The sequence below is a fragment of the Orbicella franksi genome, chromosome 2, assembly GCF_964199315.1.
Source record: "Orbicella franksi chromosome 2, jaOrbFran1.1, whole genome shotgun sequence".
Classification (NCBI taxonomy): Eukaryota; Metazoa; Cnidaria; class Anthozoa; order Scleractinia; family Merulinidae; genus Orbicella; species Orbicella franksi.
Window position 1 is genome coordinate 6,579,357 of NC_138146.1, and position 23,863 is coordinate 6,603,219.

A 23,863-nucleotide genomic window follows, 5' to 3' on the forward strand; every position below is an offset into this window, starting at 1 on the left:
AACCTACCAAATTCACGAATTTGATTCGCCGAGATCGATATTGACCGCGGTCTAGATTTTCCCATCTAGACCGGCATCTCGATCGATTACATTTTGCCGTGAAAAAGTTGCAAACTAAATACAAAAGTATTGACTATTTTTTTCCCAACATATTAGTTCCAGAACTGGAGCCATAATCCTGTTCCAGAAAGTTTCCATATTATGGAAGTGCGAAACCTGATGAGGAAAAAAGTAAAGATGACGAGTTTGGCAGAATTAAGTTCAGCTTATCGCCGTTCGCAAGCAAAATGAACGAATGAAACGAATGAATTTGTTTTTGTTTGCCATGTAATGAACAGCTTATTAACCGAGCTTAGTCGATCTGTATGTGAGAATCTTGACCTCGGTCGTGTGTACAGACCTCGGTCATGATTCTCCCATACAGACCTTCTGCTCGGTTAATAAGAGCTAAGTAACACTTTCGCAATTGTCTAGATGTGTTCAGTACGCCAATGGCTCTAAAACTTGCCCAGTGTAAATATGCAACGACAGCGATCAATCTCAGATGGGAAAAAAAAAAAAAAAAAAAAAAAAAAAAAAAATAGCCGTCGTCGGTCGCGTTCCTCAGACTACGCAGAATTTGGTCATTTCAGGTTCTTGTTTTGCAGAGGACGGCAAAGAAATGTACAAGGATTTATAACGCACGTGCACAGCTATTGTTTTACTCAGTAAACCTTTTGTTTGGTGACGTTCTTGTTGCTGTCATAGTCGAGGTATGCTCCCTATTCTGCCCAATCGGCGAACAGTAGCTCCCGATGTGCTTTGATGTGTTCTTATACGGCTGCTGTTGCATCACTATGCTTGTTTGGTTCGTACTAAATTGCAAGGTTCTGCATGCGAGAGATGCTTTCATTTTAATTTTCTTAGATATCTAAGTGATAGCTTTAGGGATATTTTCGGATGTAAGCGGCACGGCTATTCTAAGACCAAACTTTCGTGCGCTTGCAGCTTTCTGTAAGAACTTAATTAAAGACTTAAACTGTGCGAATGCAGTGGCAGCTCGGCATCCTTGAGTGGACCATGCACCAAAAAAATGCGCACAGTGTGACAAATGTTCAACGGTTTCCAGCACTTAGCCTTTGATGGGTCGTTATAACCACTCTTTATCACTTCATGCTATAATCATGGTATCAAAAACCTGCCCAATCATTGGTAAACACATTGGTATCATTTTCGTTATATGACCTGCTAAAAAGACCCTTAAGTACGGCTTTAGGGGCTTATTAATTAAAAAAACGAGGTGGTGAAATTTATTTCATAAAATCAAATTTTGACAAGCATGATGAGATGCAACTTTTGGAAAAATTTTAAAAAATTTTGTGCATAGCCTCAGAGCCACCTTAAATTTTGAAAACTTTGATTGTAAATTTTTAATTGCTATATTTGATTTGAACTTAACATACAGAGTTGTAGTTTCGGTATGACATCGAGTTTCGACTTGGAAGTATTGCGGTATTTGGCGATATTCTTTGCGATACTGTGGCATTTACCGAATTTTTTGCGGTATTGCGACGCTCAGAACCCCCCAATGCCCCCCTCAGTATGAAAAGTCCTTCGTAGGACGGGTAATGAATAATATTTAATCAAGACGAAGGACTTTTCTGAAAGAATATAGGACTGCATGCTGTCCCATGATTTGGAAATCTTGGATGAAAGCATTTTTTAAAGAAAATTTGTGCGCAGATTAAAAGTTTCCGTAAATTCGAAAAGAAGAAATCGAAAGAAACCAAGAAAATCATTTGCATCAGATTCCCATAAAACTACTATAATTTCTGATGCGTGATGTCTGACGGGTCACAATGGCTTCCTAAGCCGTGATGAGATGGTTTACATGTATATAAGCAATATCTTCCATTTGGCGCGGAAATATGCTCGGATATTTGTCCGCGGATAATATCCGTTCCGAGAAGCGACCAGTTCTCTGAGAGCGAAGTAATTTTCTAATGAACAATGAAGTAACATCAATATTGGTGAGCGCTGTAAAATTTGCAGAAACCTTGAACCTTCGGGGCAGGTTCAGTTTTGGACAAATTTGTGTCCAAAATCAGTTCAAAATTAAGTGCGGCCGAATCTTTGAGACAGTCGACTCCCGATAACTCGAACCTTGCACTAACTCGAACCGAAATTGCTTGCCCCCTGGATTTCCGTCATACATTTCCTGTAACTTTACCTTTACCTTTTAGAGCTGTATTGCTTTATTTTCACTCGACGTCTCTATTCTGTAATTTAATAATATACATGAAAAAATTACTCGATTCTGATTGGCTAAGAGCAGTGCAGTTCAAGTGTAACACCAGTGCAAAAAGTGTAACACCAGTGCAAATTACACATCGTAATTCTAGATTATGATTGGCTGAATGAAAATAGGAAATTTTCTAAGCCAATGATATTACATAAAATGATGACGAAAATTTAGTGCAGAAACTTTGAAAAAAGTTTTCTCGAATGAGAAAAAACGGCCTCAAGAAAGATCTTCCGGCATTTCCTCCACGCAATTTCTTTTTCATGTTTATATTATAAATAAGTAATCATACGGTTTTTCTCGTTCAATTTGGAATTAATTAGCACTTGTGAGTTTTTAAAAAAGCTGCAATTGCACTCGCCGAAGCGGCTCGTGCATTTCAGCTTTTTGAAAAACTCACTCGTGCAAATTAATTCCAAATTGAACTCGAAACCGTATGATTACCTATACAAATTTGATTAAAATGTACACTGCATGAATAAAAAAACATCAAACACCGTTGTTCCCAACTCCCGACAACTAGAAACTATATCAGTTTCCCTTGAAGGTTCGAGTTATCGGGAGTCGACTGTAGTAAAGCCGGAGAAAAACGTGAGAATAAAATGAGGTGACACGCGAGGACACGCGACTCTTAGTACGCCTCACGTGCCTATAATGACCAGCGGCTGTGTCCTTCAAGGGAATGCGTAGTAATACCGACCACGCGAGAATCGTTCTTTTTGCAAGATGGCGTCCATGGAGAAGGAGTTTTTCTGGGGTAAGACTTCTTGTTGATGCTATTCAGCCGTGACTATAGTCTTATTTTAAAATCCGATCCACCACAGGCTGTGAGCTGAGCAAGGACAGAAAGGAACACAGTTGGGACTGTGAAGACGAAGAACTCAGTAAGGCAGATATTGAGCAGAAACTGGTAGTATCTCAGGTGCGTTTATCAACGTTCCACGTGCTTACGACGTTTACTTAGCTAAATGGTGTTTCTGCAGTCGCTAAAGTTTTGTCGATGTTATCGATTAGCAATATAGGTTTAAGAGCTGTAGGCACTGTTAAGGTAATCATAATCTAGGAGCTGGTCAAGCTAGCGCTGTTAAGATTTGAATTAAGTTTATTTGCACGGAAGAACTTGTTTACAAAATATTGAACAATTTTCCGTGAAATGGTTGAAGTGTTACCACACTCGTGTTGAAAGGGCAGGTGAAGCAATATCTTGGTTAAGAGCGTGAAGTTAATAAGGGAACTGATATTTAAAGCTACATGTAATGTCAGAGATGTCTAATAGCTTAATTTGCCTGACTGCAAAATCTACTAGCCCCCTGGCTATCAGACATAACTTTTTTTGCATGCTGCCCTGGTAACCAGAGAAACCAAAGGAAAGTGTTGGATAATAAATCATGACACATTTGATACTATTTAGACATGATTATTTGTTTTTTCAAGATGTGTTTCTGCTCAGATCCAACAGACAGTATTCGTTCTTACTCTCCCCTTTGATATTTACATGTACATCAACGATTCTCATTCTGCAGGCTTGTCTAGGGTTAAAAGCCAAAGCAAATGAAAAAAATCTGGTGCAGGTTACGACAACAGATAGTAGTGATAGCATGGTTACATTCACAATTCTCTCCTTAATGTCTGGAAAAACTGATCAGGTTTAGTATCTTTGTTTGCCGTTTTTGCAAATACTATGTTAAGCCATTGATTAAACATTATTGCTTTAATGACTGCATAATTTTTGCTGTTTAGTATGTATATAATCATTACGAAGCTTCCAAACTTTGGTCACTCTTTGTCGTATGTCACACACTTTCTGTGTACTTCAGTTTGCATTTGCTCCTCAGTGTTTTAGCTGGTTAATTTGGGATGCTACAGAGTAAACTGAAATATGGTTGATGAAGTGTAAATGTATGGTCAAAAGAATTATTAAGGCGATGACAAATAAGGAAAATACTAAATAAATACAATGTGAGCAAAACAAACTATTAAACCTTTCAGCACCCTCTCAAAATTTCTTTACATAGAAGTACAACAGTAGACATGATGTGTGTCAGTTAAACCTACGATGTAGTGAATATACAGCTCAAATTATAGCCTTGTTACATTTTGTAAACACAAATTTCTCTGTAGCTTAGTGCATAAACCTTGGGAGGTCATGTAGGAAAGAATCCTATTGGTCCTGAAGTCATATTTGTTAGTTTGTCCCATGGTGAACAGCATATTGTTTCACTACTGAGCTTATAATTTACTATATCTTTCTTATTATTATTTATTGCTGATGTTTTCCTTCTTTTATAGTGTCGACTTAGTTTGGCATTCCCATCCTCAGCCACCTTTAAACTCATCGAGGGTAAGAGGACTGCTCAGTTTTCTGTTAAAGCTGTTTTCTTAGAAAATACATGTAGGTCCTTGCATTTAATTTGTGCATTCATGAACCACTTTTATTATCATGTATGATATAGATACATGTAGGACCCTGCACACACTCTGATTGGTCAAAAACCCATTTTTTATCAGAGTGTAAAACATAAAAAAGTGCGTTTTTTGCCACATTTCCTCTATTATTATAAAGCAAATGAAGAAGCCTAAGCTGTGTATTACACTGTGATAAAACACTTCCGACATTTGAGAACACTCGTGTTTTCAAATGCCTGTCGTCTTTTATCACAGTGTAATACACAGCTTGGGCTTCTTTATTTGTTCAATAAAACTTACATGTAATGATATACCGAGTGGTAGCAATTTATAAATTGATATCCCACATACTGAAAAATATTTCACTCATTCACCGTGCTTGCTCATGAAATATTTTTCAACACTCGAGAGAAATTTTGTATCTCCATGCATGCACAGCCATGTAATATCCTCTATACATTTAATAGCAACAACAACATCATACATGAATTTTTTGTTATGGAAAACCAACAGAAGTTAAAATATTATCAATAACAGTAAGCCTTGTACAGCATTAAACTAACCTACATTGTCTTTGGGGTCTTTCCATGTGTCAGTGCATACATGTACACCATGAGAAACCTTGACAAGATCAATTTGTCCCGTAATATTACCTGAATTGTGTTACAAGGTACATATACCTGTATGTGTTACTTTTAGACAAGATACGATGCAGTAAATTGTTGGGTTATTTAATGACGTATTTATTGCATTTTTTCAGGTTCTGGACCTGTCCATTTGACTGGCTCTGTTTACCAAGGTAAGACTGGTTTTAAGGCACTGTTGTTTAGTGAGGACGTATACACATGTATACATGTACAGTACATGTAAAAGTTGCATTTTGTGTTTACCTATCAACTGTCATGCAGTAGCTGTACAGTCTTTCATGATGATGCTTCTACCATTTTACTCTTAACATTACTATTTGCAGAACTATATTTATTAGATGATGATGACGAAGAGAGTGATGGAGGTATGCATTAAACTAAACAAATTAATATCTGGTTTGTAATTAAAATCACATCAAACGTTTGCTTAAACAAATAGCTTCTGAGACTTGTTCTGTAGTTCTGGTTGGAGACATGAGTACCAACATGGAGTTGGAGAACCTACGCTGTATTGTTTTGCCTAATTTGAGAACAGCAGACATTTCGTTTGTGTGTAGAACATGTACATATATCTGGTAGAGCAAACTATACATAGATATTAATTGATAATGTTGAAAAGTAAAACAGACAAAAAACAAACAAACAAACAAACAAACAGGCAGCAGTTCTGGTTTATAATCTCCTTGGGTAAATTACTTTTCGAATGAACAAAATGCTACATGTACTTGGTTCTCTTAGAAGTTAATCTGTTCATTAATGTCATTGAAGGTAGCTACACACAGGTACTTGTCCCAGACTTTTTTTCTGTTTAGTTTAGACTCAAATGGCTGTGAAATACATGTTGCATGTATTTACTGTACCCTGAGAGAGAACAAAAGTTATACAATGTTGCTGTAACTGTTTAAAAGCTGCTGTAGTAATATTCGTACAGATGTTCTGAACATACATGTATTAGTGCAGAGTTTTCAGTGAGCGATTAACAGTTGTATCAATTTTGCTATTATAGATGGTGATGAATTAGTGAAATCAGAGGCTAAAGTTGGTTCAAAGGTACATTTTACAGGAATATAATCATACAGTAACTAACTCGGCTCTGTGCATCCTATTGGTTATGAGCTCTGATTCATGAATAGTAGTGATAAATGCACAGTTTTTGTTCTCAGTAGGTCTTGTATGTGTTATGTCAAATGCTCAAAATTCACTGCCAGGCCTCATTTGCAAGCGTGGAATTTTCTCAAGCTTAAAGCACCTTCATGTTGTTTTCATATGAGTATTCTTTTTCTCTTTGCTACTTAGAAACCATAGGGAAAAATAATAATTAAAAGATCTTTACAAGTCATAGCGAAAGCATGCGAATGTGCTGTTTGACTTTGGTTGTAATTGACTGGTATGGCTTGTCAAGAGTGTTGTATGCCATATTTCATAATAAGCACTTGACTGCACTTTGCACTTCATTACATTTCTACATTGTAGACAAATGCAAAGTGAAGCCTGGAGAACTGGACATCTCATTAACATAATAGGCTTTGAGAAGTGATGGACAATCTTTATTATTTTATTATTTTTATCTGCCATGGGAAGAAATTGAGGGGTGCCCTTTTATATAGTTACATCTAATGTACATTTGTTGTGTCGCTATTGTTCATGATCACTAACAAGTCAAGCTTGTTTACTTGTAGAAAAGACCTCTTGCATCTGAGACTCCCAAGGGACCACCAAAGAAGCTTGCTCGTGTTGAAGTTGGTAAGAATTTGTTTGAACCCTTGTACAGTATTGTGATGCCATAAGGAATGATTAGATGCAATGTTCATTGTAAGCGGCTTTGTGCTACAACATTCAGGGCTTCAGCCTTGCTTTCAAGGTGTTCTTTCTTCACATATACAGCAGCTTTTGTGATCATGGACAGTAGTCAGCTTCTCCAGTTTTTCACTTGCGGATTGTGACAATTGTTTTGCAAATAATAAATCACAGTTGTTTTATTGTCCATAACAAAACAATCCTGCACAATCGATTTTTTTTCCTGGCACAATTTGGCCCCAAAATCCAGCACAATATGATTTTTTCCTGCACTCTTGTCAGAAGCCCAGTCAGATTAACACAACAGGCCCCATGTGTACAAAGTGTAGTAGATCTAGATAACCTTATTTACTACAAAAAAAAGCTATCCAAAGGTCAAGTGTGGATAAAAGAAGCTGTGATCTCAGCTGGATAGTGATTAACCCTGGGATAGCAGTATCCAGTCTTTGAGCAAATTTGCCCAGTAGTTCTGGGACACTGGGCTAGGGGAAAATGTACCTCTCAGATTAAGATTATACAAGGTCTATTGCCATGTATTAGGCAGCATCATGCCATGCTAGTTCATGAAACATCTAACAACATATTCCTTGCAGCTCAACCAATACTGCAGAATGTTAATAGAGTGTGGTATTATAGTGATTGTGCTCCTTTATTTGCACAAGTTACACGAAGTTAGTGGCAAGATGCTCATAATTCACCTACATGTAGACCATATATATATATATATAATTTTTTTTAGATGAAGAGGAGAGTGAAGAAGATGATGACGATGATGATGATGAAGATGATTCAACTGAAGAATCCACAAAAATGGCAGTCGATAACAAACAAAAACAGAAAAAAACAGAGGAAACTCCAAAGACAGCTGTAAGAAATGTTCAGACATTGATTGTTTGTCATTTAACAGAACATTGGAAATTTTGGTTCTGTTATGTCATGTACAGTTGTATTTAAAAAAAGGCAAATAAATAAACTTTGTTTCAAGCCTTTAGCTACACATGTAGTTAAATACAGCCATACCACTCAAGCAGAAGTGAAATAAACCCTGTTTAGCTTTAGTTGTGTAACTACCTGCATTAGGAGTTTATCCTCTCTAAATAAAGATTGATTGATTGATTGATTAGCCTGGACATTTTTTTGATTTTTCTACTTTTGTTGCAGAAAAATAAGCCAGAAGATAAGGATGTCCAGGTACAGAAGAAGGATGCAGAGGAAGAGAGCGAAGAGGATGAGGATAGTGAAGATGAGAGTAATGATGATGACGATGAGGAGGAGGAGTCAGGGGAAGACGAGTCTGAAGAGGATGAAAGCGATGAGGATGATGATGATGAAGACGAGGATGAAAGTGACGAGGAAGATGAAATTACCACCAGTCTGACGGCAAAAAAAACAGTTCAGGTTTGAGGGAGTGACAGAGCTAATCTTTGATAGTCTTTTTAATTTTGAATGTTATTCACGTACATGCAAATACATGGTACCTCCGATAAAAAAATAGTAAACACTCCTCCTTGGATGTAAATACTGTTGTACTCGCCTGTCATTATAATAACTAATTTTGTACATTATTATTTTTTACAGAAGGAAGCAAAAGGAGCGAAGAAAAAGCCAGTCACTAATGTAAGTACACTTGTACGTGAATTGTATTATTACCAATTTTATAATCTTATCTAAGGCAAGATGTGCTGATGGACTGTGCATGTACAGTGTATGTGTATTCAAATACATGTACATGCACAGGCAGACCACTCCATGTGTTCATGGTTAATAATTAAAGGCTTTCGTGCAAAAAGGGCATATATAGCTCTTTAGGCCGAGTTTTATTTTTTTCAGGATTGAGCTAATTTTTGGCAGACTGACTTGTTTTGTCCTCGTATCAAACCGACCTCGTATCGAACCGGTAAAGTCCGGCCCGATCAGCGTCTTATTCGCTTGCGCTAATGAAACAACAATAAGAGAATAGTGTAATTATACATGTATGAATAATAACACTTGTATCGGTTCGAACAACTAGTGGCAAATGGCACGCTTCTGTGTCTTCATTGTGTAGCAAAACAAAAGGTTTCTTTTGTTTTTCATTCACAAACAGATCTCCAAAAGATACCCTTGGAAAACTGAGTTTTTTACCACTTTATTTCTCGAAAACGAAGCGTAAATCAACAAAAACAATTATGCAACAATGCTTTTCATGTCAAAACAAGTCAGTCTGCCTAAAATTAGCTCAATCCTGAAAAAATTAAAATTGGCCCAAAAAGCTATATACGCCCTTTTTGCACGAAAGCCTACAATTTTTACATGAAATGAACAGAATCTGTGAGAGTTATGACTAAAGCTCTGAAAATTGCGTATCTAAATTACATCTTGGTCTGAATATCCCAATAAAGCTAAATGAAAGAGTAATCGACTCGTGTGGTGTTTTTTCGCCTTCCTGGGCCGTCTGAAGCGTTATTTTACTAGATTACTTTTGGCCAGATACTGGCAAGAGGAGAGAGGGAAACAAAGCTTGCAACTTGGTGGCCTTCAGCTGCGACCTCCTCCACTTCAAACTGGGATAAACACCAAAATACTGAAAATCTCACCTGAATGGCGATGGTTGTTGATCGATGAGATTTTTCTTTATCTCTTTGCCAAATTTGAGCTTCATCCCTCCAATGTTTTTCAAGAAAATTGATGCTGAAATCAAGAATACAGCGTTCTCAATATGATTGGTGCCAAACTCAGCGACCAAAGGAATTCAAGGCATGCAGGCCGTTTCAAATCTACCAATCAACACTTGGCATACCACAGCAGCCCAACACAATGCCAAGCTGCAAGCCTTGTCTCCCTCTCTAGTCTTACCAGTATCTGGCCAAAAATAATTTCATAAAAAAATACCTCGCATGGCCCAGGAAGGGAAAAAAAAAACAACACCGTAGAGTGGTCTGCCTGTGGTATGTGCATGCACAGTCATTTGCATGATTACATATGCACTCATGTGCAGAGCTCCAGTGCACTCCATTGATATTCAAGCACCTGCTACATGTAAGTAGGCTAATAAGGTGTATTTAGAGGGGAGTACACGTCTTTTTGTGTAACTTTTCCACTTCTTGTAGGGAGTAGTCAAAGAAGATAAGAAGAACAAACAAGAAAAAAACAAGACACCAGCTCAACAGGTTAAAGGCCAATTTACAGTAGAACTACATATATAGATATACATGTACAGTACAGTACCTTTGATTTGGCAGCAACAGCAACTAGACTTTCACTCTGACTTTTTATTGCAATCATTATACTCTGGTCTGGTTTTTTTTCCCGTTGCACAGCATTGGCAACAAACCATTTGTTTTATAATAATTTTTGTAGTGGGGAAACTGAAAAAATGGACTGCGTTATAATTATTAACTAATGATGGGTGGTAAAAAATGAGCAGCCCTGCTCTTTTTGTTGGATAGTTCTATTCCGCTCTCTCTCCAGGTGCAAGCAACACCTTGTATGGAGTCTGAGTGACAGACGTTCTGCCAAATGCTTATGTTTGTCTTGAGTCACAGTTACATATTTCTATCATTATTTTCTAAATAAAGTTTATCTTGTGTTCTCAGCAGCCACGTACGCCTAAAACTGGTGCAAACAAAGGTGACGCAAAGAAATCTGGAAATAAAACTCCTCAATCAGTAAGACACTGTGATAAGATAAGAAATGCTCTGTAGACGACTTACATGTACCTACAGTGTACTGTAGTACAGGTTCTGCAGCTGGCTACAGACTGTCACTGTTAAGACTTTTGGAAATAAAATTATGTCAATGTCAAAATGTGAGATTGCATATACAGTGATACACAACTGCGTACATATCCATGTTGTCAAAATAAAAAAAAAAATACTTCACAGGTCTCCTGCTTATTATCATTTTGTACGATGTAGCTTACCAACTACAATACTAGGTATGAATTCATGTCTTTAGCAATGCAGCTACATGTAAGGAAAAACTAGGCAGGCTCATTGACAAAATCAACCAGCTTTTCAGGCCTATTTACCTTCAAAATTATCTCAAATCTTTGTCATAAAATGGATAGAATGTTTTCGTGTTATTTTTCAACACAAATCTCGATAAAGTTAGTACTTTTGTTAAATTACACTGGCCTTACTTTCCTGTAAAAATAACACATTGAACCTGAGAGCTAGAAAAATCACACGCGGGATGAACTGTAAGTTATGTGTATGTCTGTTTTTTTTTTTTTTTCCAGCTCGACATGGACAAAATAAAAGAAAAGTTACTGAAGGTTAGTGAGGTCTTAACTATACAACAACTTAGGACCTAGGTGCTACAGATCTCAGTTGCATGTCTGTGCCAGTGCACTGTTCCAACTCGCCATGCTACCTAAGGCACATTGCACCAAATAAGCTGTAAACATTCATTTTGCATCCAACTTAGCTGTACAAGTTGATGAATTCTTGTCTTTTTTTTTTCTTCAAGTAACCATAACAATTGTTACATCATGCAAATTTTACTTTGAGATCTTCATAAATGGCTGCTAAACTAATCTGTCTAAGTCTGAAAATGCAATATCCGATGCTCCAGTTTGAACGCGTAATACCTGAAAATCACTATTTCCTTGATTAATGAATAGCAGATGGTAAACATGGTATCCTTCGTCCAGTACTGGAAGAGATAAATCCAAAAGTATTGTCAAATTTGCTTGAAACGATAATGGGTTGAGGTGTGGGGCAAGAGGTCTCCCGTAGGTGCCACACCCTTTTCTCGCTTCCAATCCCCTCTTGTCTAGAAATGTTGTCCCGCACTCCCTTTCTGACAAACAAGAGGAAAACAGACTGCATGGTCTAAACTCTCACCTTGCCTTCGATTTGATCTGGACATCACAAAAAATCTCAGTCAATAGGTGTTGATTGTGTTTCTGCTTTGTTTTCAGACGCCAAATCTTCCAAAGAAAGTGGACAAATTTAAGAACTACTTGAAGCATTCGCACAAAGTCACAGATGAAGCTGTAAGTACTTCCAGTCCTTCTTTTACATGTCACTCTTACTACTCTTACAGTGATCATCACTTTATCTAACTCGAGAATATAAAATAATTAATTAATCGATATAACTGGTAAGAAATGATGATATGAAGATAATTAAATCTTGTTAATTACATGTAGGCAGTGACTGAAGTGGTTATAGGGAAAAAAATTCGATTTCCCATAACGGGAGTACTGAACATGTACGTTCAAATGAGACAAGCTTCAGGCGTACTTTTATACACTGTAACTCGAAAATGGTTATTTTTAAGTAGACAGGTGAAGGGAGAATATGCTAAGTTCTTGCTATTGATAGGCCAAGGGGATGCAAAAGTCTACTCATGTATCGATTTTAGTATAGTTCTGTTGATAATGCGGACTGTTGTCGAGACTGAATGCAATTTGGGGTCAGTCAGTCTTTTTCGCTTTATATTCATTTAACTTTGGTCAACCGCAAGTTCCAAAGAGTATCCTCCCAATGGAGCACGAAGGAAGTCAACCAACCCAAACCAAAGGTTGATTCCAGTAAAACGTGGCCTTAGTGTACCATCGTCTGCCGAACTAGAGGAAAAACAAAAATCAACGCCCTACCTTACCATGCAATGATTCTTGATCCAGAAACGCGACGGAAAGATTCTTTAACCGTTTCAACTGTATTTGGATTTGTATTTTTATTTCTCTTGGTCTCCGGAGAGATTAGTGTAGCTTCCAGGCTAGATAGAATCAGAGAGGAGTCTTTAGTCGAGACAGAAACGCATTATTTCATACGCTTATTTTGATCACGCGCGCGTTTTATATTCCTCAAGCAGGCCTGTTTGTTTCTTTGCAGGAGTTAACGAAACTCTGGGACTGGGTAAAGGCGAACAAGTGACACAAAGGCCTGGCGTTATTATTCAGAAAAATTAAAGAACGTTTTATTAAACATTTTGCTTCCCTTGTTTTTAATAAATTCGTTTTTTTTTTTATCTTGTTCAGTTTGGACTGGTGGAGGAGTGGGACTATTTTCCGAAATAACATCGTGGGTTTTATTGTAATTAAATTTTAAAGGCAGTTTTGAATCAACTTGCTCGGGGAGGATGGTGACAATTTCATGTGTTAGAAGCGGGACCGAGTCAGTGCATCCAGGAGACTGTTGGTGCGTTCCTCCCATCTCCCTCCCGCGCCCGGCTTTTGAGAGTCTCTTTTGGTCTCGCTATAAGTAGTGGCCAGAGTACGTCGGGCAAAGTCGCCTGATATTCCGCGGAGCGCGGAGCGCAACAGAAAGGTGTGATTAGGTATTAATAGTTTGGCTATTCTTGCGTTCAAGGTGTCTGCGTGCAGTTTTTCCCGAGCCGCCGAACATTTTCATTTTAGCGGTTAATCAGATCGAAGTGAAAAATGAAGGGGGAAAAAATCACTAGTTATTGACGATGAAAGAAAATCTTAATCAATAAATCTTATATTTACTATAAAAAAATACCAATGACTTAAACTACGCTGTATTACAAATGGGGTATGCAAGACGAAATCAATTCTGTACGTTTGGTTTTGGAATAAATCGCAAAAACAAATAAACTAGTTTTTGCGTAATGATTATAAATGGATGACAGATGGATACTAAGTCGATGATAATGCTTGCAAAGTCGTTACAAAATGTGTCTTGAGGCCTAGAACGGCTTGGTTTTGATTTTTAGAGTTGTTTCAAACATCGTGAAAACGACCCGACGGACTTTTTTAAAGTGTTCACTGCACATGCTCGGTAATGCAAACGAGTTTATGCGAAGGTTTGAAAAACCATGTTAACCTGGCTTAACTGGAACACTACGCACATTGTACTTTGTTTTAAAGGAACGTAATAGCGTTAAACGAAAGCGTTAACATAAAAAGAAAAGAGTTCAACTCTTACAGAATTGATGTGTGACTCTGTGGTGACCTACAATGAATTATATGTCCAGCCGTTTCAATGTCTGGACACCAATATGGCTGCCGTGACGTCATGTGAAAACACCTGTGTATTCTTGGCTCAACAAGCCCAGCTTTATTTAGTCTTGAGGTGATACAATGAAAGCTTGATTTTTAACTCACAAGCCATTTTTTTTTTGGATGAGGACGCGGAGAAGGGGAAAAAAAATTACAAGATTGGGAAAATTTGACCACGGTGATGGAATGCCACAGTTAAGGGTGGTCTCATAAGAGCTATTCCTTCAGCTTATCTTGATTTTTACTAACTACCCTATCAACCGGGAGGTGCGGTGGCCTCACTGTTAGTGCGCTCGTCTCTAGACTCGAGCGGTCTCGGTTCGCATCCTAGCAGGGACATTGCGTTGTGTTCTTGGGTAAGACACTTGTCTCTGAAAGTGCTCTTTACGCCCAGGTGTATAATAGGTACCGACGAATTTAATGCTGGGGGGCAGGGGTAACCCTGCGATGGACTAGCGTTCTATCCAGGAGAGGGGGGAGTAGGAATATTCCTAGTCGCTCCATGCTACAGAAACAGGAGATATATAACTCCAGCCTGATGAGCCAGCTGGCTCCTATGCATGAAGAGTAAACCTTTATCTAATGTGCTATATCAACGTCACGTGAATGCTGGAACGACTGGCAATCTTGCGTGGAAATGTAAAACCACGGTGTAGTAAATTTAATCACTTGCATCTCTTATTTCATGTATTTAAAAGTTAAACCACAAAAACAGAAACGGCGGGAAATACAAAGAGCGAACAAATATTCCTAGTTAAGTAATAATAGATAAACGGTTTTCTAATAATATGTTTATTTCATCATTTACATGAAGCACTTGATCAGCTTTGATTAAAATCTACTTGTTTCCAGTACATATACACATAATTATACATAATGTTACACATAGCCCTAGCGTGACGGATTGACACTGAATCATTGCGTCTACGTCGCCTCAAAGAACCGCGCCCCTAAACGTTTGTTACACAGATTTATCCTGGATTACTAGTAAGCATATTCCACTTATGAAAATGGATCTTTCCCTGTCTATTTAAAGTGTCTTAGCGTTAAAACCAATTGTTTTTTTTTTTCTTTTTCATATTGAGTAGAAGCAAATAGCCAGAAGTTACCAAGTAAAGTTTACACAAGGCTCGTTTTATTTTCGCGAGGGTGACATGGACATTACTGTAGGCTCTTACATAAACGTTGCTTGACTAATCATATTAACAAATAAAACATGATATACTTAAAGTTCATACAGACCTTAAAATACAGTTAAGCGATAAATAACAAACAAACAAACAAACAAAAAAAGGAAATGTTGCAAGATTGTGTTGAAGATATCGAATTTCTATAAATTAGGATTGATTGAAGAAACGTCTTGGAAATATGGGAAAGAAAACGATTGATGATAGCTTTTATTTCAGCTACTATAAGAAGTGTTATATAACTACTATACAGTTCACACCCCCGCCTTCATTACAGAAATAATCTTTGGCAAAACAACTACTCTACGCGGCTGAGAAATTGCCGATACCTCAGTCTTTTATTGCCTGAGGTAAATTAGAATATTCGTATGACGAACATTCGTATAGAAACTCGTGGCTTACAGTGCCAGATATATTTTGAACGTATAGCGAATTGTTGAGAAAGATTAACAAATTACAGCGATTGACATTGCTCATACTTTTTTAAATTTACATTTAGTAGGACAGTTACACCACTTACAATACTCCAGCTACTTAAAAAACAGTACAGCATAGACTTAACTTCGAAGCTACAGCTACAGCTATTTACAGTACTTTTACAATACTCCCGGGAGGGTACTCCCAGAAAAATTGGATGGGGGTGTGCGGCTCGCTTCCCAGAATCCTTACCCTATTTATGACAAAAATCTGCGATATTCAACATCCTTAAATCAAAACTCTGTTTCAGACCTACGTTATAATAAGTTCCCTAGTACAGTCCAAATGTTAAATTACCGTAAACATAATTTGTGAAGGGCTTTTGTTGATTTTCTTTTCGATAATGATGAAAAAAGTGGCTTCTTCTTAAAAACATACCCATATCAAGGCTAGAGTGCAAAAAGCATACCTTATTTATGACCAAAATGGCCAAGATCAGCTGAAATCGATGCCCTATTTATGACGAAAACGGCTGAAAAACCATACCCTTTGGAGCCGCACATACCTGTAAGCTCATATAAGGGAGTACCCCTCCCCCACCGGGACAATACTACGGCTTCTAACAAATACTAACATTACTAACTAACCCAGCGTACTAATGAACCGTGTAACTCATTGCTTACAAAATCGTAACATAACTTACATTACTATCTTAAACATGCAGTACTTATATTGCAAAATACCGTCACAAGGGCAATAGAAAGTTACACAGAAAGAAATATATTGCCCACTCTTGACTACTGTTACTCTATAATTAAATAACAATCTTGCTAAAAGTATTCAGACACTTAACATCCATCTGTATAAGCATTATATATTATATATATTTTTTTCTCTCTCTAAAATGAAGTTTCACTCTGTGTGCTATTCTTCATTGTCACACCATTCGTCTCCTTTCCGTCCTCTGTAGGAAGGGAAAAAGCGATAAAAATGTATTCACTGAATTTATAAATATAAGGTTTCGAAGAGGCTGTCTTTCAAAGGGTCAAAGTGTATGCGACAATGCCGAGAAGCATTGTGGGTATTGATAATTTACTGTTGCTCAATCGAAGCTTTTTTTCGGCGTGATAGAAAACTGTACAGACACGTGTATTGGTGCTTTATCTTTCCATGTTGCTATGACACCGCGATCCTCAATCAAGTGTAGTAACGATAAACTATTATGGCTACCGTACTCATGATACCTTTCGGTATTTTCGACTAGGGCCGTTGTTAAGCTGTTCCAGCAGTACAGTATTTCTTTGAGAGGAGTTGAAAATTGGTACGTTTAATGGTGGAAATAGTATAAGGAATATGAATATGAATTTGACGGAATATGTGTTGTGTCAATACTGCACTAGATGAGAAACATCTTGAAGAAAAATCGAAGAAAGATATGCATGTTTCAGTAAAGCAGTAGAAACAACAAACCAGCAACAACAGTTGTTAACCCATGTTACGGTAAAGCACATCAGTATCATACTGGTAAGATGGTGGGGGCCCTTCACAAGATGTGATCATGAGAATCTAACGCGTACCAGAATCATGTAGAATGTTGACTCTGGAGATTCTTTCCATAACAGGTGTTGTATTGGGATTGGAGGCTGGTGTTGTTCTCGTCTTAGAATCTGCTCTGGGTTTTGCAAACAACTTCCGAGTAGCATCGTGAACCTTAAAGACATTGAAATATGAATTAGTACTTGTTTCGTTTTCCTGTGCATTTTATATTAGGTGAGCACGATTGGTTGAAAGGTTCGACGACAGCGGCATTGTTTCTGAAAAAACAAAAAGGTGTTTCTTTACAGTATTCCCCTCTTTATTTGGCCATCTTGAATCAATTTTCAACTCGTGATTGCGTGAGCAAGTTACGGGGTTGTAGTGATGAATCAGATTATGCAAACTGGGCTTGGTTGATCATCTGTTAAACTTCCCATCTCAATTCCGCTGTTTTTCAGGTGCATATATCGTTTGAAATCTCTAGGATAATCTGTTACGTAACTGCGAGTGTTGTGCTAAAAATGGAACTGTTAGTTCAAATAACTCAACTTCAACTTCTGGTGAATTTGTTGATCAGCGAAAGTGATAGTGATGGTTCAAATTGTGTTATGACGTTGGTTAAGAGTTTTTAAATAACCTCCCTTTTGTTGGTATGAAGTCTAGAAAAGATTTCTGTGAAAGTTTGCTGTCAGAATCATTATTTCAGTTGAAGAAACTTTGGTTATTGCTTATTGTAATTTCTCCTCTTTAAAATGGTAACATTAAGTGGGGCAGAGAACCAGCTGACACCACAAAATTTCGCTGAGGGATGAATGAACAGGTATTAAAAATTTCAACATTGCGTAGTAAATAGTCTTTTCAAAATTCTGAAGAAAAACTCTCAGGATGACGATGGCATCCTTCCTTAACCCCGAAACATGAGTCCCCCCGTGCACACCATTGACTTATGTTACCTGGTCATGAAGGACACAATGAAAGATGAAAAACACAACTCCCTGTAGAAATACAACGGCAACAACGCAGAAGAGCAAGTTAGTTAAAGACGTTGACATGAATAAAATTTCCTCAGGCAACCTTGCAGTTCTTGTTTTAGAACAGATTAAGGTTTCTAGCTAAAAAGCAAAGAAACGAAACAAACGAACAAAAAAACAACAAAAAACATAAAAAATAAACTAGGGAATGAGGAAGTTATGCCAATCTGTGCCTTCAAATTGCGGAAAGAAGGTATCTTAGTATCACTACAGTTTTTTTTCTTTTTCTTTCTTTTTTTTCCTTTTTTTCTTTTGGATCGCAGTCATAAGCTTTAAAAGTTCAGCAAGCATAGTTATCGGCGTGGCTCGTTGACTCTAGCTTCCTTTCCAAAAGGACAAGTAACTCAGACAAAAATATGTAGAGATAAGAAAACAAGCAAACACTCAAGTGAAGTAAGGAAAGGGTCTCTCTATATTTTGGAAGGGTGGTCTAACTTAAAATAATTATATTTCAGATATCGCTCACAAGCTTGCATAGGGTGAAGTATTTGTACGAAGAATTTCATTATTAGTTTCAAGAACTTTGCAGCTTGTTCACGTGCCATGATATTACAACGAAACAATTAACATTTTTTTCAAAATCCCCGTTTAGGATGACGTATAGCCAGGTTAGTTTATTACCCTTTAAGTTACATCTAAGACTTGAAGGGTCATATTTTTAGGGCATGATTAATCACGTAACTGCTTAAAACTGAGTTAAACATCGGAAAGTTTTATTTCGTATCTAAATAAAAAATTAGAAGCCGTTTTGTTTTTTGAAGAAAAAGACCAAATCTAGAAAAAAACTGATCAAAACATCATATAAAAGCGAGACCCATACCTTAATTCAGGTGAGTAACAAAGAAAAACAACAACAAGAACATACCTGGGTGGAGTTGAGCAAAATGAAAACGTATCCCAAAGCAAGATGGAACTCGACAAAAAAGCCCACTACATATGTGACACCCAATAAGGGGAGTAGGGCGACAATGCTTCTTAGACCTCTCCTGAGAAGTTTGAAAATATGGGAGGCGTTGTTAAAACAAATAAAATTAAATGTAATTTCTTTAGTGAACAAAACATATAAGCTCGTGTTCCTTATACACAAAACTGACATGCTTTTGCGTTCAGCTATTGAAATCTCGATACTGTGGAGAACTGAAAAGACAACAGTTTTAATTAAAAAAGCAAGACACCATCTGTCGACATCTGCCTGCGTGGAACAGCCTGTTAACGCTATGGTAGTACCGGAGCCGGCTTAGAAATAGATCGATCATGTCACACTTTTTACCTTTAACTTCTAAGACAAAATAACTTAGAGTCAAAATAATGGTATTGGGTGTTCTCTCGTAGATGTGTTGTCCTCACACAGGTTCGTTTTATTAAGCCGAAGTCAAGGCATAAGTGATAATAACACTATGAAATAATATGTTTCAGCGCCGAATATTTAAATTGTTACAAAACCACATGTATTCCTTATATATGTAGTAGAAAAGAAGCTCCTCTATTAAATTTTCTTCAGTGACTTTAGTTTAACTATGGTTTGTTAGGACGCGTTAGTTTTATTATATCAGCTTACTTGGTGACTTTCAAGTGGTCGTTGCTGTATTTGCTAGCTATTTTCCCAAAGATTACACGGAGAAGAATCGCAAACAACATCATATTTGCCTGCCAGAAACAAAATAGTTCATTAATTTATTTATTTATTAAAAATAACCTGAAAAACGTTATACTAGGCAATTCTCTAATAATTGAACCAGGGTTTCGAGGCAAGTTCAAATAGGGGAAGCTATGAGTGATGGAACTCTTATTGTTTATACTGTTGGTCGATCTTGGGATGCTGGATTGTGTCGCCATGAACGTTCAAGGGTTAATGAACTCTTTCACATACCACAAGTATGACTAGAATGGGTCCTTTATAAATCCATAGACTTCCGTTTATCCAGCATCTGTAAAAAGACAGAAGAACGACATATTGCAGCATAGCATTGCACTTTCTTTTTCAATGAAAGTCGTCGTCTGCTCTTTTTTTGACCAGTCGTCCAGACAAGCCAATGTAAGTTCAATTCGTTTTTCTTTCAGGTGATTTTAGTTTCATAGTTAATGTCACATTAACATAAAAATAATAGCATTGAATTACGGGCCGATTTACTGGTCTTAAGTTAGTAGGTATTTAGCCGTTGCTAAGTAAAATGCTTGGTAATATAACCGTGTCACAATTAGTCAAATCACAATTATTTTATGGATTTCAGCTTTGCACCTTTTGGACTTATTTTATTTCATACTGCATTTGAGTGGTTTTGTGTTTGGCGGCTTGGGCGTGGTCGTAGTCGTGGCGAGGTTCTCATGTATCGCGCCAAACGCAGCACCGATCATAGTTACTAACTATGCACCGATGAAAGAAAGCCTAGAAATTATGATTTGCTGGGAGCGAGAAAGCTCTAAAACACGAGTACCAAGAGCGCGAAGATGATAAGTGCAAGCTCCTCACCAGGACTACCCGAAAGTCTGGATGACTGCTTTCAGCATAAGAAAAGAATCATACCTGGTGCGCTGTATCTCAGCAGTAAAGTTTAATGAGCCACACGTGATGTCCTTATATGGAGCCTTTCCCATATCAAAGGTACTGGGTCTTATAGCTGCTATTAATCCAACTATGACTGCCGGAAATCCTGGGGTAAGAGAGACAAGGGAAAAAATAGAGTCTGTTATATTCTCATATAATTCTTCGCTTACTTTGCGAAGAGTGCTTCGTTGACTTCAACTCACTAAAGGGTGGATATACGTATTATACATTTCTTCTTTTATTCTCGATTAGGAAATGAATACAGAAAGGTTATCTTCAAAATCGTAAGAAATGAATACTTACCCCATCCTATAACCAAGTATGCAACGTACTGTCTTTTCACTGAGAAGACTTTAACCAGCTTGATGTACAGGTTTATTCCTTCTACAAGCATCCACGCGAACAGTGCAGTGTGGAAGAAGAACTGAACGACTGTCACTGTCGAACATAGGGCCTGGAAAAACGAACAATTATTTGCAATAGTGCCATTGTTTCATTGCGGAGCTCCGGCCCCCCGGAAGGGCTCCCAAGCGGAGCACCACAACTATAGGAAGAGAACTACATGTATACGTAAAAATCATGATAGAAAACCATGCAACTCGGTTTCCATGGTCAAAATGGCTAGCGGCATGGATCGCGGGCGCGTGCACCCAACGAGGACGAAAAACGACGACAACATCGCTCAACATGGCGGCCATACTCCAACTATAGGTCGACCAAGGCACACAGCCTTGGTTTACAGCATACATCTATGATATTGAACATTCAATTTACGATCAATTGACACCGTCAAAAGAAGGTATCTGCTGACCAGAATCACGTGACCATATTGTGGGCTCAGCTTTAAAGCTTATGGAGATCTGTTTTTAAACCAGGTACTGGTTTTTCGATTGGAATGCAAGCGAGATTAACTTATTGTAATCAGGAGCTCCACTTTTAGGCCTGCCTAAATACATATGTTATATGAATTAATATCTGCCGTGACGGTTCTTTCTGTCTGGTCAGCAGGAAAGTTTCAGTTTCTATTCTCTTTTTTCTTTCAAACTGCAGTTTAAAAGTAGATCACGAGAGAAAGACGCTATTTGTTTGAAGCAGGATTTTCGAACTTTTCTACATACCACATGATCCCGTCTTGAAGCAAACAAGCTTTTGTCCAAAACATATACGAGATTTCCAAGGCCCAGGGACAAGAGGAGATTCTTGTGTATAAACAGCCTCTCTGACGTTTTTAGCCTGTGCAATAGAATCAATCTCATGTTAACTTTGTGACTATAGATTCCAACTTGGCATCCGTTTCCTATCTTGCAACTTATAAGTCGTGTTTCGTGAACCTCCACATCTAGTTTGTTGTTGTTTTTTTTATCTCGTTCCAATTTTACTCTGCGGATGGGGTTGGGGAATGCTCTCGTATCACTTGTTTGTTTAACTTGGACAAAAAATTGTCGTTCACTGTTCCGGCTTAAATATGGCCACTTGTCTGGCGTTTATTTGTCTCAAATAACCAAATTAAAGTATTTCTCGTATTTGATGGTATCTTCGACAAAGAAGGGACACGAAAATAAACACCAAATGGCAAATCGAACCAGAAGATATTTGGCTGGAGCTGGTGATGTGGAGGAAAACTTGAAAGCTAAGATGGGAGTTAGCGTTGCTGCTGAACGGGAAGGAGGCCGAATATGGCAGTGCAGGCCGAACATTTCTAACATTAAGCCCGCCTACTATCCGATTGGTGACTCCTAATTAAGTGCTGGGTCATTCCCTGCTCCACCTTGAAAACTGACACACGTATTACAGTTGGCCAAGAAAATGGCTCGATATAATGTTTGTTTTACCTCAATGCTGTCAGCAGTATGAGCGCCAGAATAACAGCTGATATTGAAATACATAACAGCACTAGCTCCATGTTGCTTTGAATTTTCTCGTGCCTGATAGATTCCTTTGACATATCTTGGTTATAAACGAACACACCCGTCCCCTAAAAAAAGATAGAAGAATGGGACTTGATCTACAAGCATGCATGCCAACAAAACAAAGTAAAATTTACGATAAAAGGTGCCTACGAATAGAGTTTTGACACCGGCCGTTATGCGCAATATTGTAACAAACCACCTCAAGCAAACTAGCACTGATAACGTATCTCTTTTTCAGACACAATATTTAAGAGACAGGACACATTTTAATTGCGTGTATTTCTAACATATTAGAACGAGAAATACTATGGGAACACAACCCGCAGGCGGTTTTTTTTTCCAAACTTCTTCCGGAGCTCTTCCTTTGCTTTCGCGAATGTTTTAGTTGCTATGATGATAGAAACACTGCGAAAATGTGTTCCATTTCTTTTATAGCAAATGCTGTAGAAAAAAAGGGAAAATTCTAGTTTATTTTGATTATGAAAAAGTAAATTCTTTTTGCTGACGCCTTTATGTCAACAGCTCAAGCTAGGTTTCTGTTTTTATGGGCCTTAAAGAAGTACGGCTCATAGCTCACTTTTCTACAAGGTGTTTTCTAAAATGCATTTGGATAAAAGTGCAGTTCTTATCTTCTGATAGGTATTGAAGCATTTCAAGCATGTTGATCCGCGCCTGTAATTTGCTTTACCTCGTCAAACGCCACACTTGTGCAGTTATTAGCTCTCAGGGCGTCCTTTATTTCTTGATTGGTGAGCTCCTTAGTCTTCAATGAACGGTTCCACAGGACAAAAAAAGTAAATAGATAAGTATAGCAATAATAATAAATAGAATTCTTCTTGTTGTCTACTTTCGACATTATGCCGGACAACATATATGTGGACTGGTATAGATTTAACCACAACATGCTACGAATGATATAGACGATAAGTAAGGATTCAAACTTGGTGGAGTCGAATCTATGGTAACATTTCCACATCTCAAAAGAAATCATTAACAATGGAAAGTGGATGAAATTCACGTCCACCTACCGGCCTGTTAATTTCAATTCACTCAAGCTCATTCCATGGGACGAAGAATTTTCATATCACCCGGAACCACTGCAGCTGACTTGTGCCTGATCAAATCAGCATATGTTCAAGAACTTTGTAGGGGGA

The 23,863-nt window shown here is 37.7% G+C and overlaps 2 protein-coding genes across 4 annotated transcripts in view; one reads left to right on the forward strand and one right to left on the reverse strand.

The window, feature by feature from the left end:
* Positions 1–2,957: 2,957 nt before the first annotated feature.
* On the forward strand, positions 2,958–13,088 carry LOC145479909 (uncharacterized). 3 transcript variants are annotated; one of them, XM_081458387.1, is made up of 16 exons: positions 2,958–3,038; positions 3,106–3,203; positions 3,805–3,927; positions 4,571–4,622; positions 5,448–5,486; positions 5,658–5,699; positions 6,341–6,384; positions 7,014–7,077; positions 7,871–7,998; positions 8,293–8,529; positions 8,710–8,748; positions 10,221–10,280; positions 10,707–10,778; positions 11,351–11,386; positions 12,035–12,109; positions 12,954–13,088. In XM_081458387.1, the coding sequence occupies exons 1-16, from the start codon at positions 3,008–3,010 to the stop codon at positions 12,993–12,995; spliced, it is 1,182 nt and encodes a 393-aa protein (XP_081314513.1). In that variant the 5' UTR covers positions 2,958–3,007; the 3' UTR covers positions 12,996–13,088. The 3 variants fall into 3 exon arrangements, with proteins under 3 accessions (XP_081314513.1, XP_081314514.1, XP_081314512.1); XM_081458388.1 differs by having other exon boundaries at positions 10,710–10,778; XM_081458386.1 differs by lacking the exon at positions 12,954–13,088 and having other exon boundaries at positions 12,035–12,193.
* Positions 13,089–13,730: 642 nt separating this feature from the next.
* The window catches only part of LOC145479887 (uncharacterized), a 30,402-nt gene continuing 20,269 nt past the window's right edge, over positions 13,731–23,863 (reverse strand). The window contains exons 20-30 of the mRNA XM_081458363.1: positions 23,398–23,472; positions 22,632–22,774; positions 21,918–22,032; positions 21,103–21,253; positions 20,779–20,905; positions 20,125–20,182; positions 19,813–19,901; positions 19,120–19,240; positions 18,177–18,218; positions 17,265–17,397; positions 13,731–16,651 (exon numbers count right to left, since the gene is read on the reverse strand). Of these exons, the coding sequence (XP_081314489.1) occupies positions 16,587–16,651; positions 17,265–17,397; positions 18,177–18,218; positions 19,120–19,240; positions 19,813–19,901; positions 20,125–20,182; positions 20,779–20,905; positions 21,103–21,253; positions 21,918–22,032; positions 22,632–22,774; positions 23,398–23,472 (1,119 nt within the window). The 3' untranslated portion in view covers positions 13,731–16,586. The remainder of the gene's footprint in view (positions 16,652–17,264; positions 17,398–18,176; positions 18,219–19,119; positions 19,241–19,812; positions 19,902–20,124; positions 20,183–20,778; positions 20,906–21,102; positions 21,254–21,917; positions 22,033–22,631; positions 22,775–23,397; positions 23,473–23,863) is intronic.

Coding starts and splice junctions, on each gene's coding strand:
- LOC145479909 (XM_081458386.1), top strand. CDS start 3,008: ATGGCGTCCATGGAGAAGGAGTTTTTCTGGG. Junction 5,487..5,657: donor GACTGGCTCTGTTTACCAAG/GTAAGACTGGTT, acceptor TACTATTTGCAG/AACTATATTTATTAGATGAT. Junction 7,078..7,870: donor GCTTGCTCGTGTTGAAGTTG/GTAAGAATTTGT, acceptor AATTTTTTTTAG/ATGAAGAGGAGAGTGAAGAA.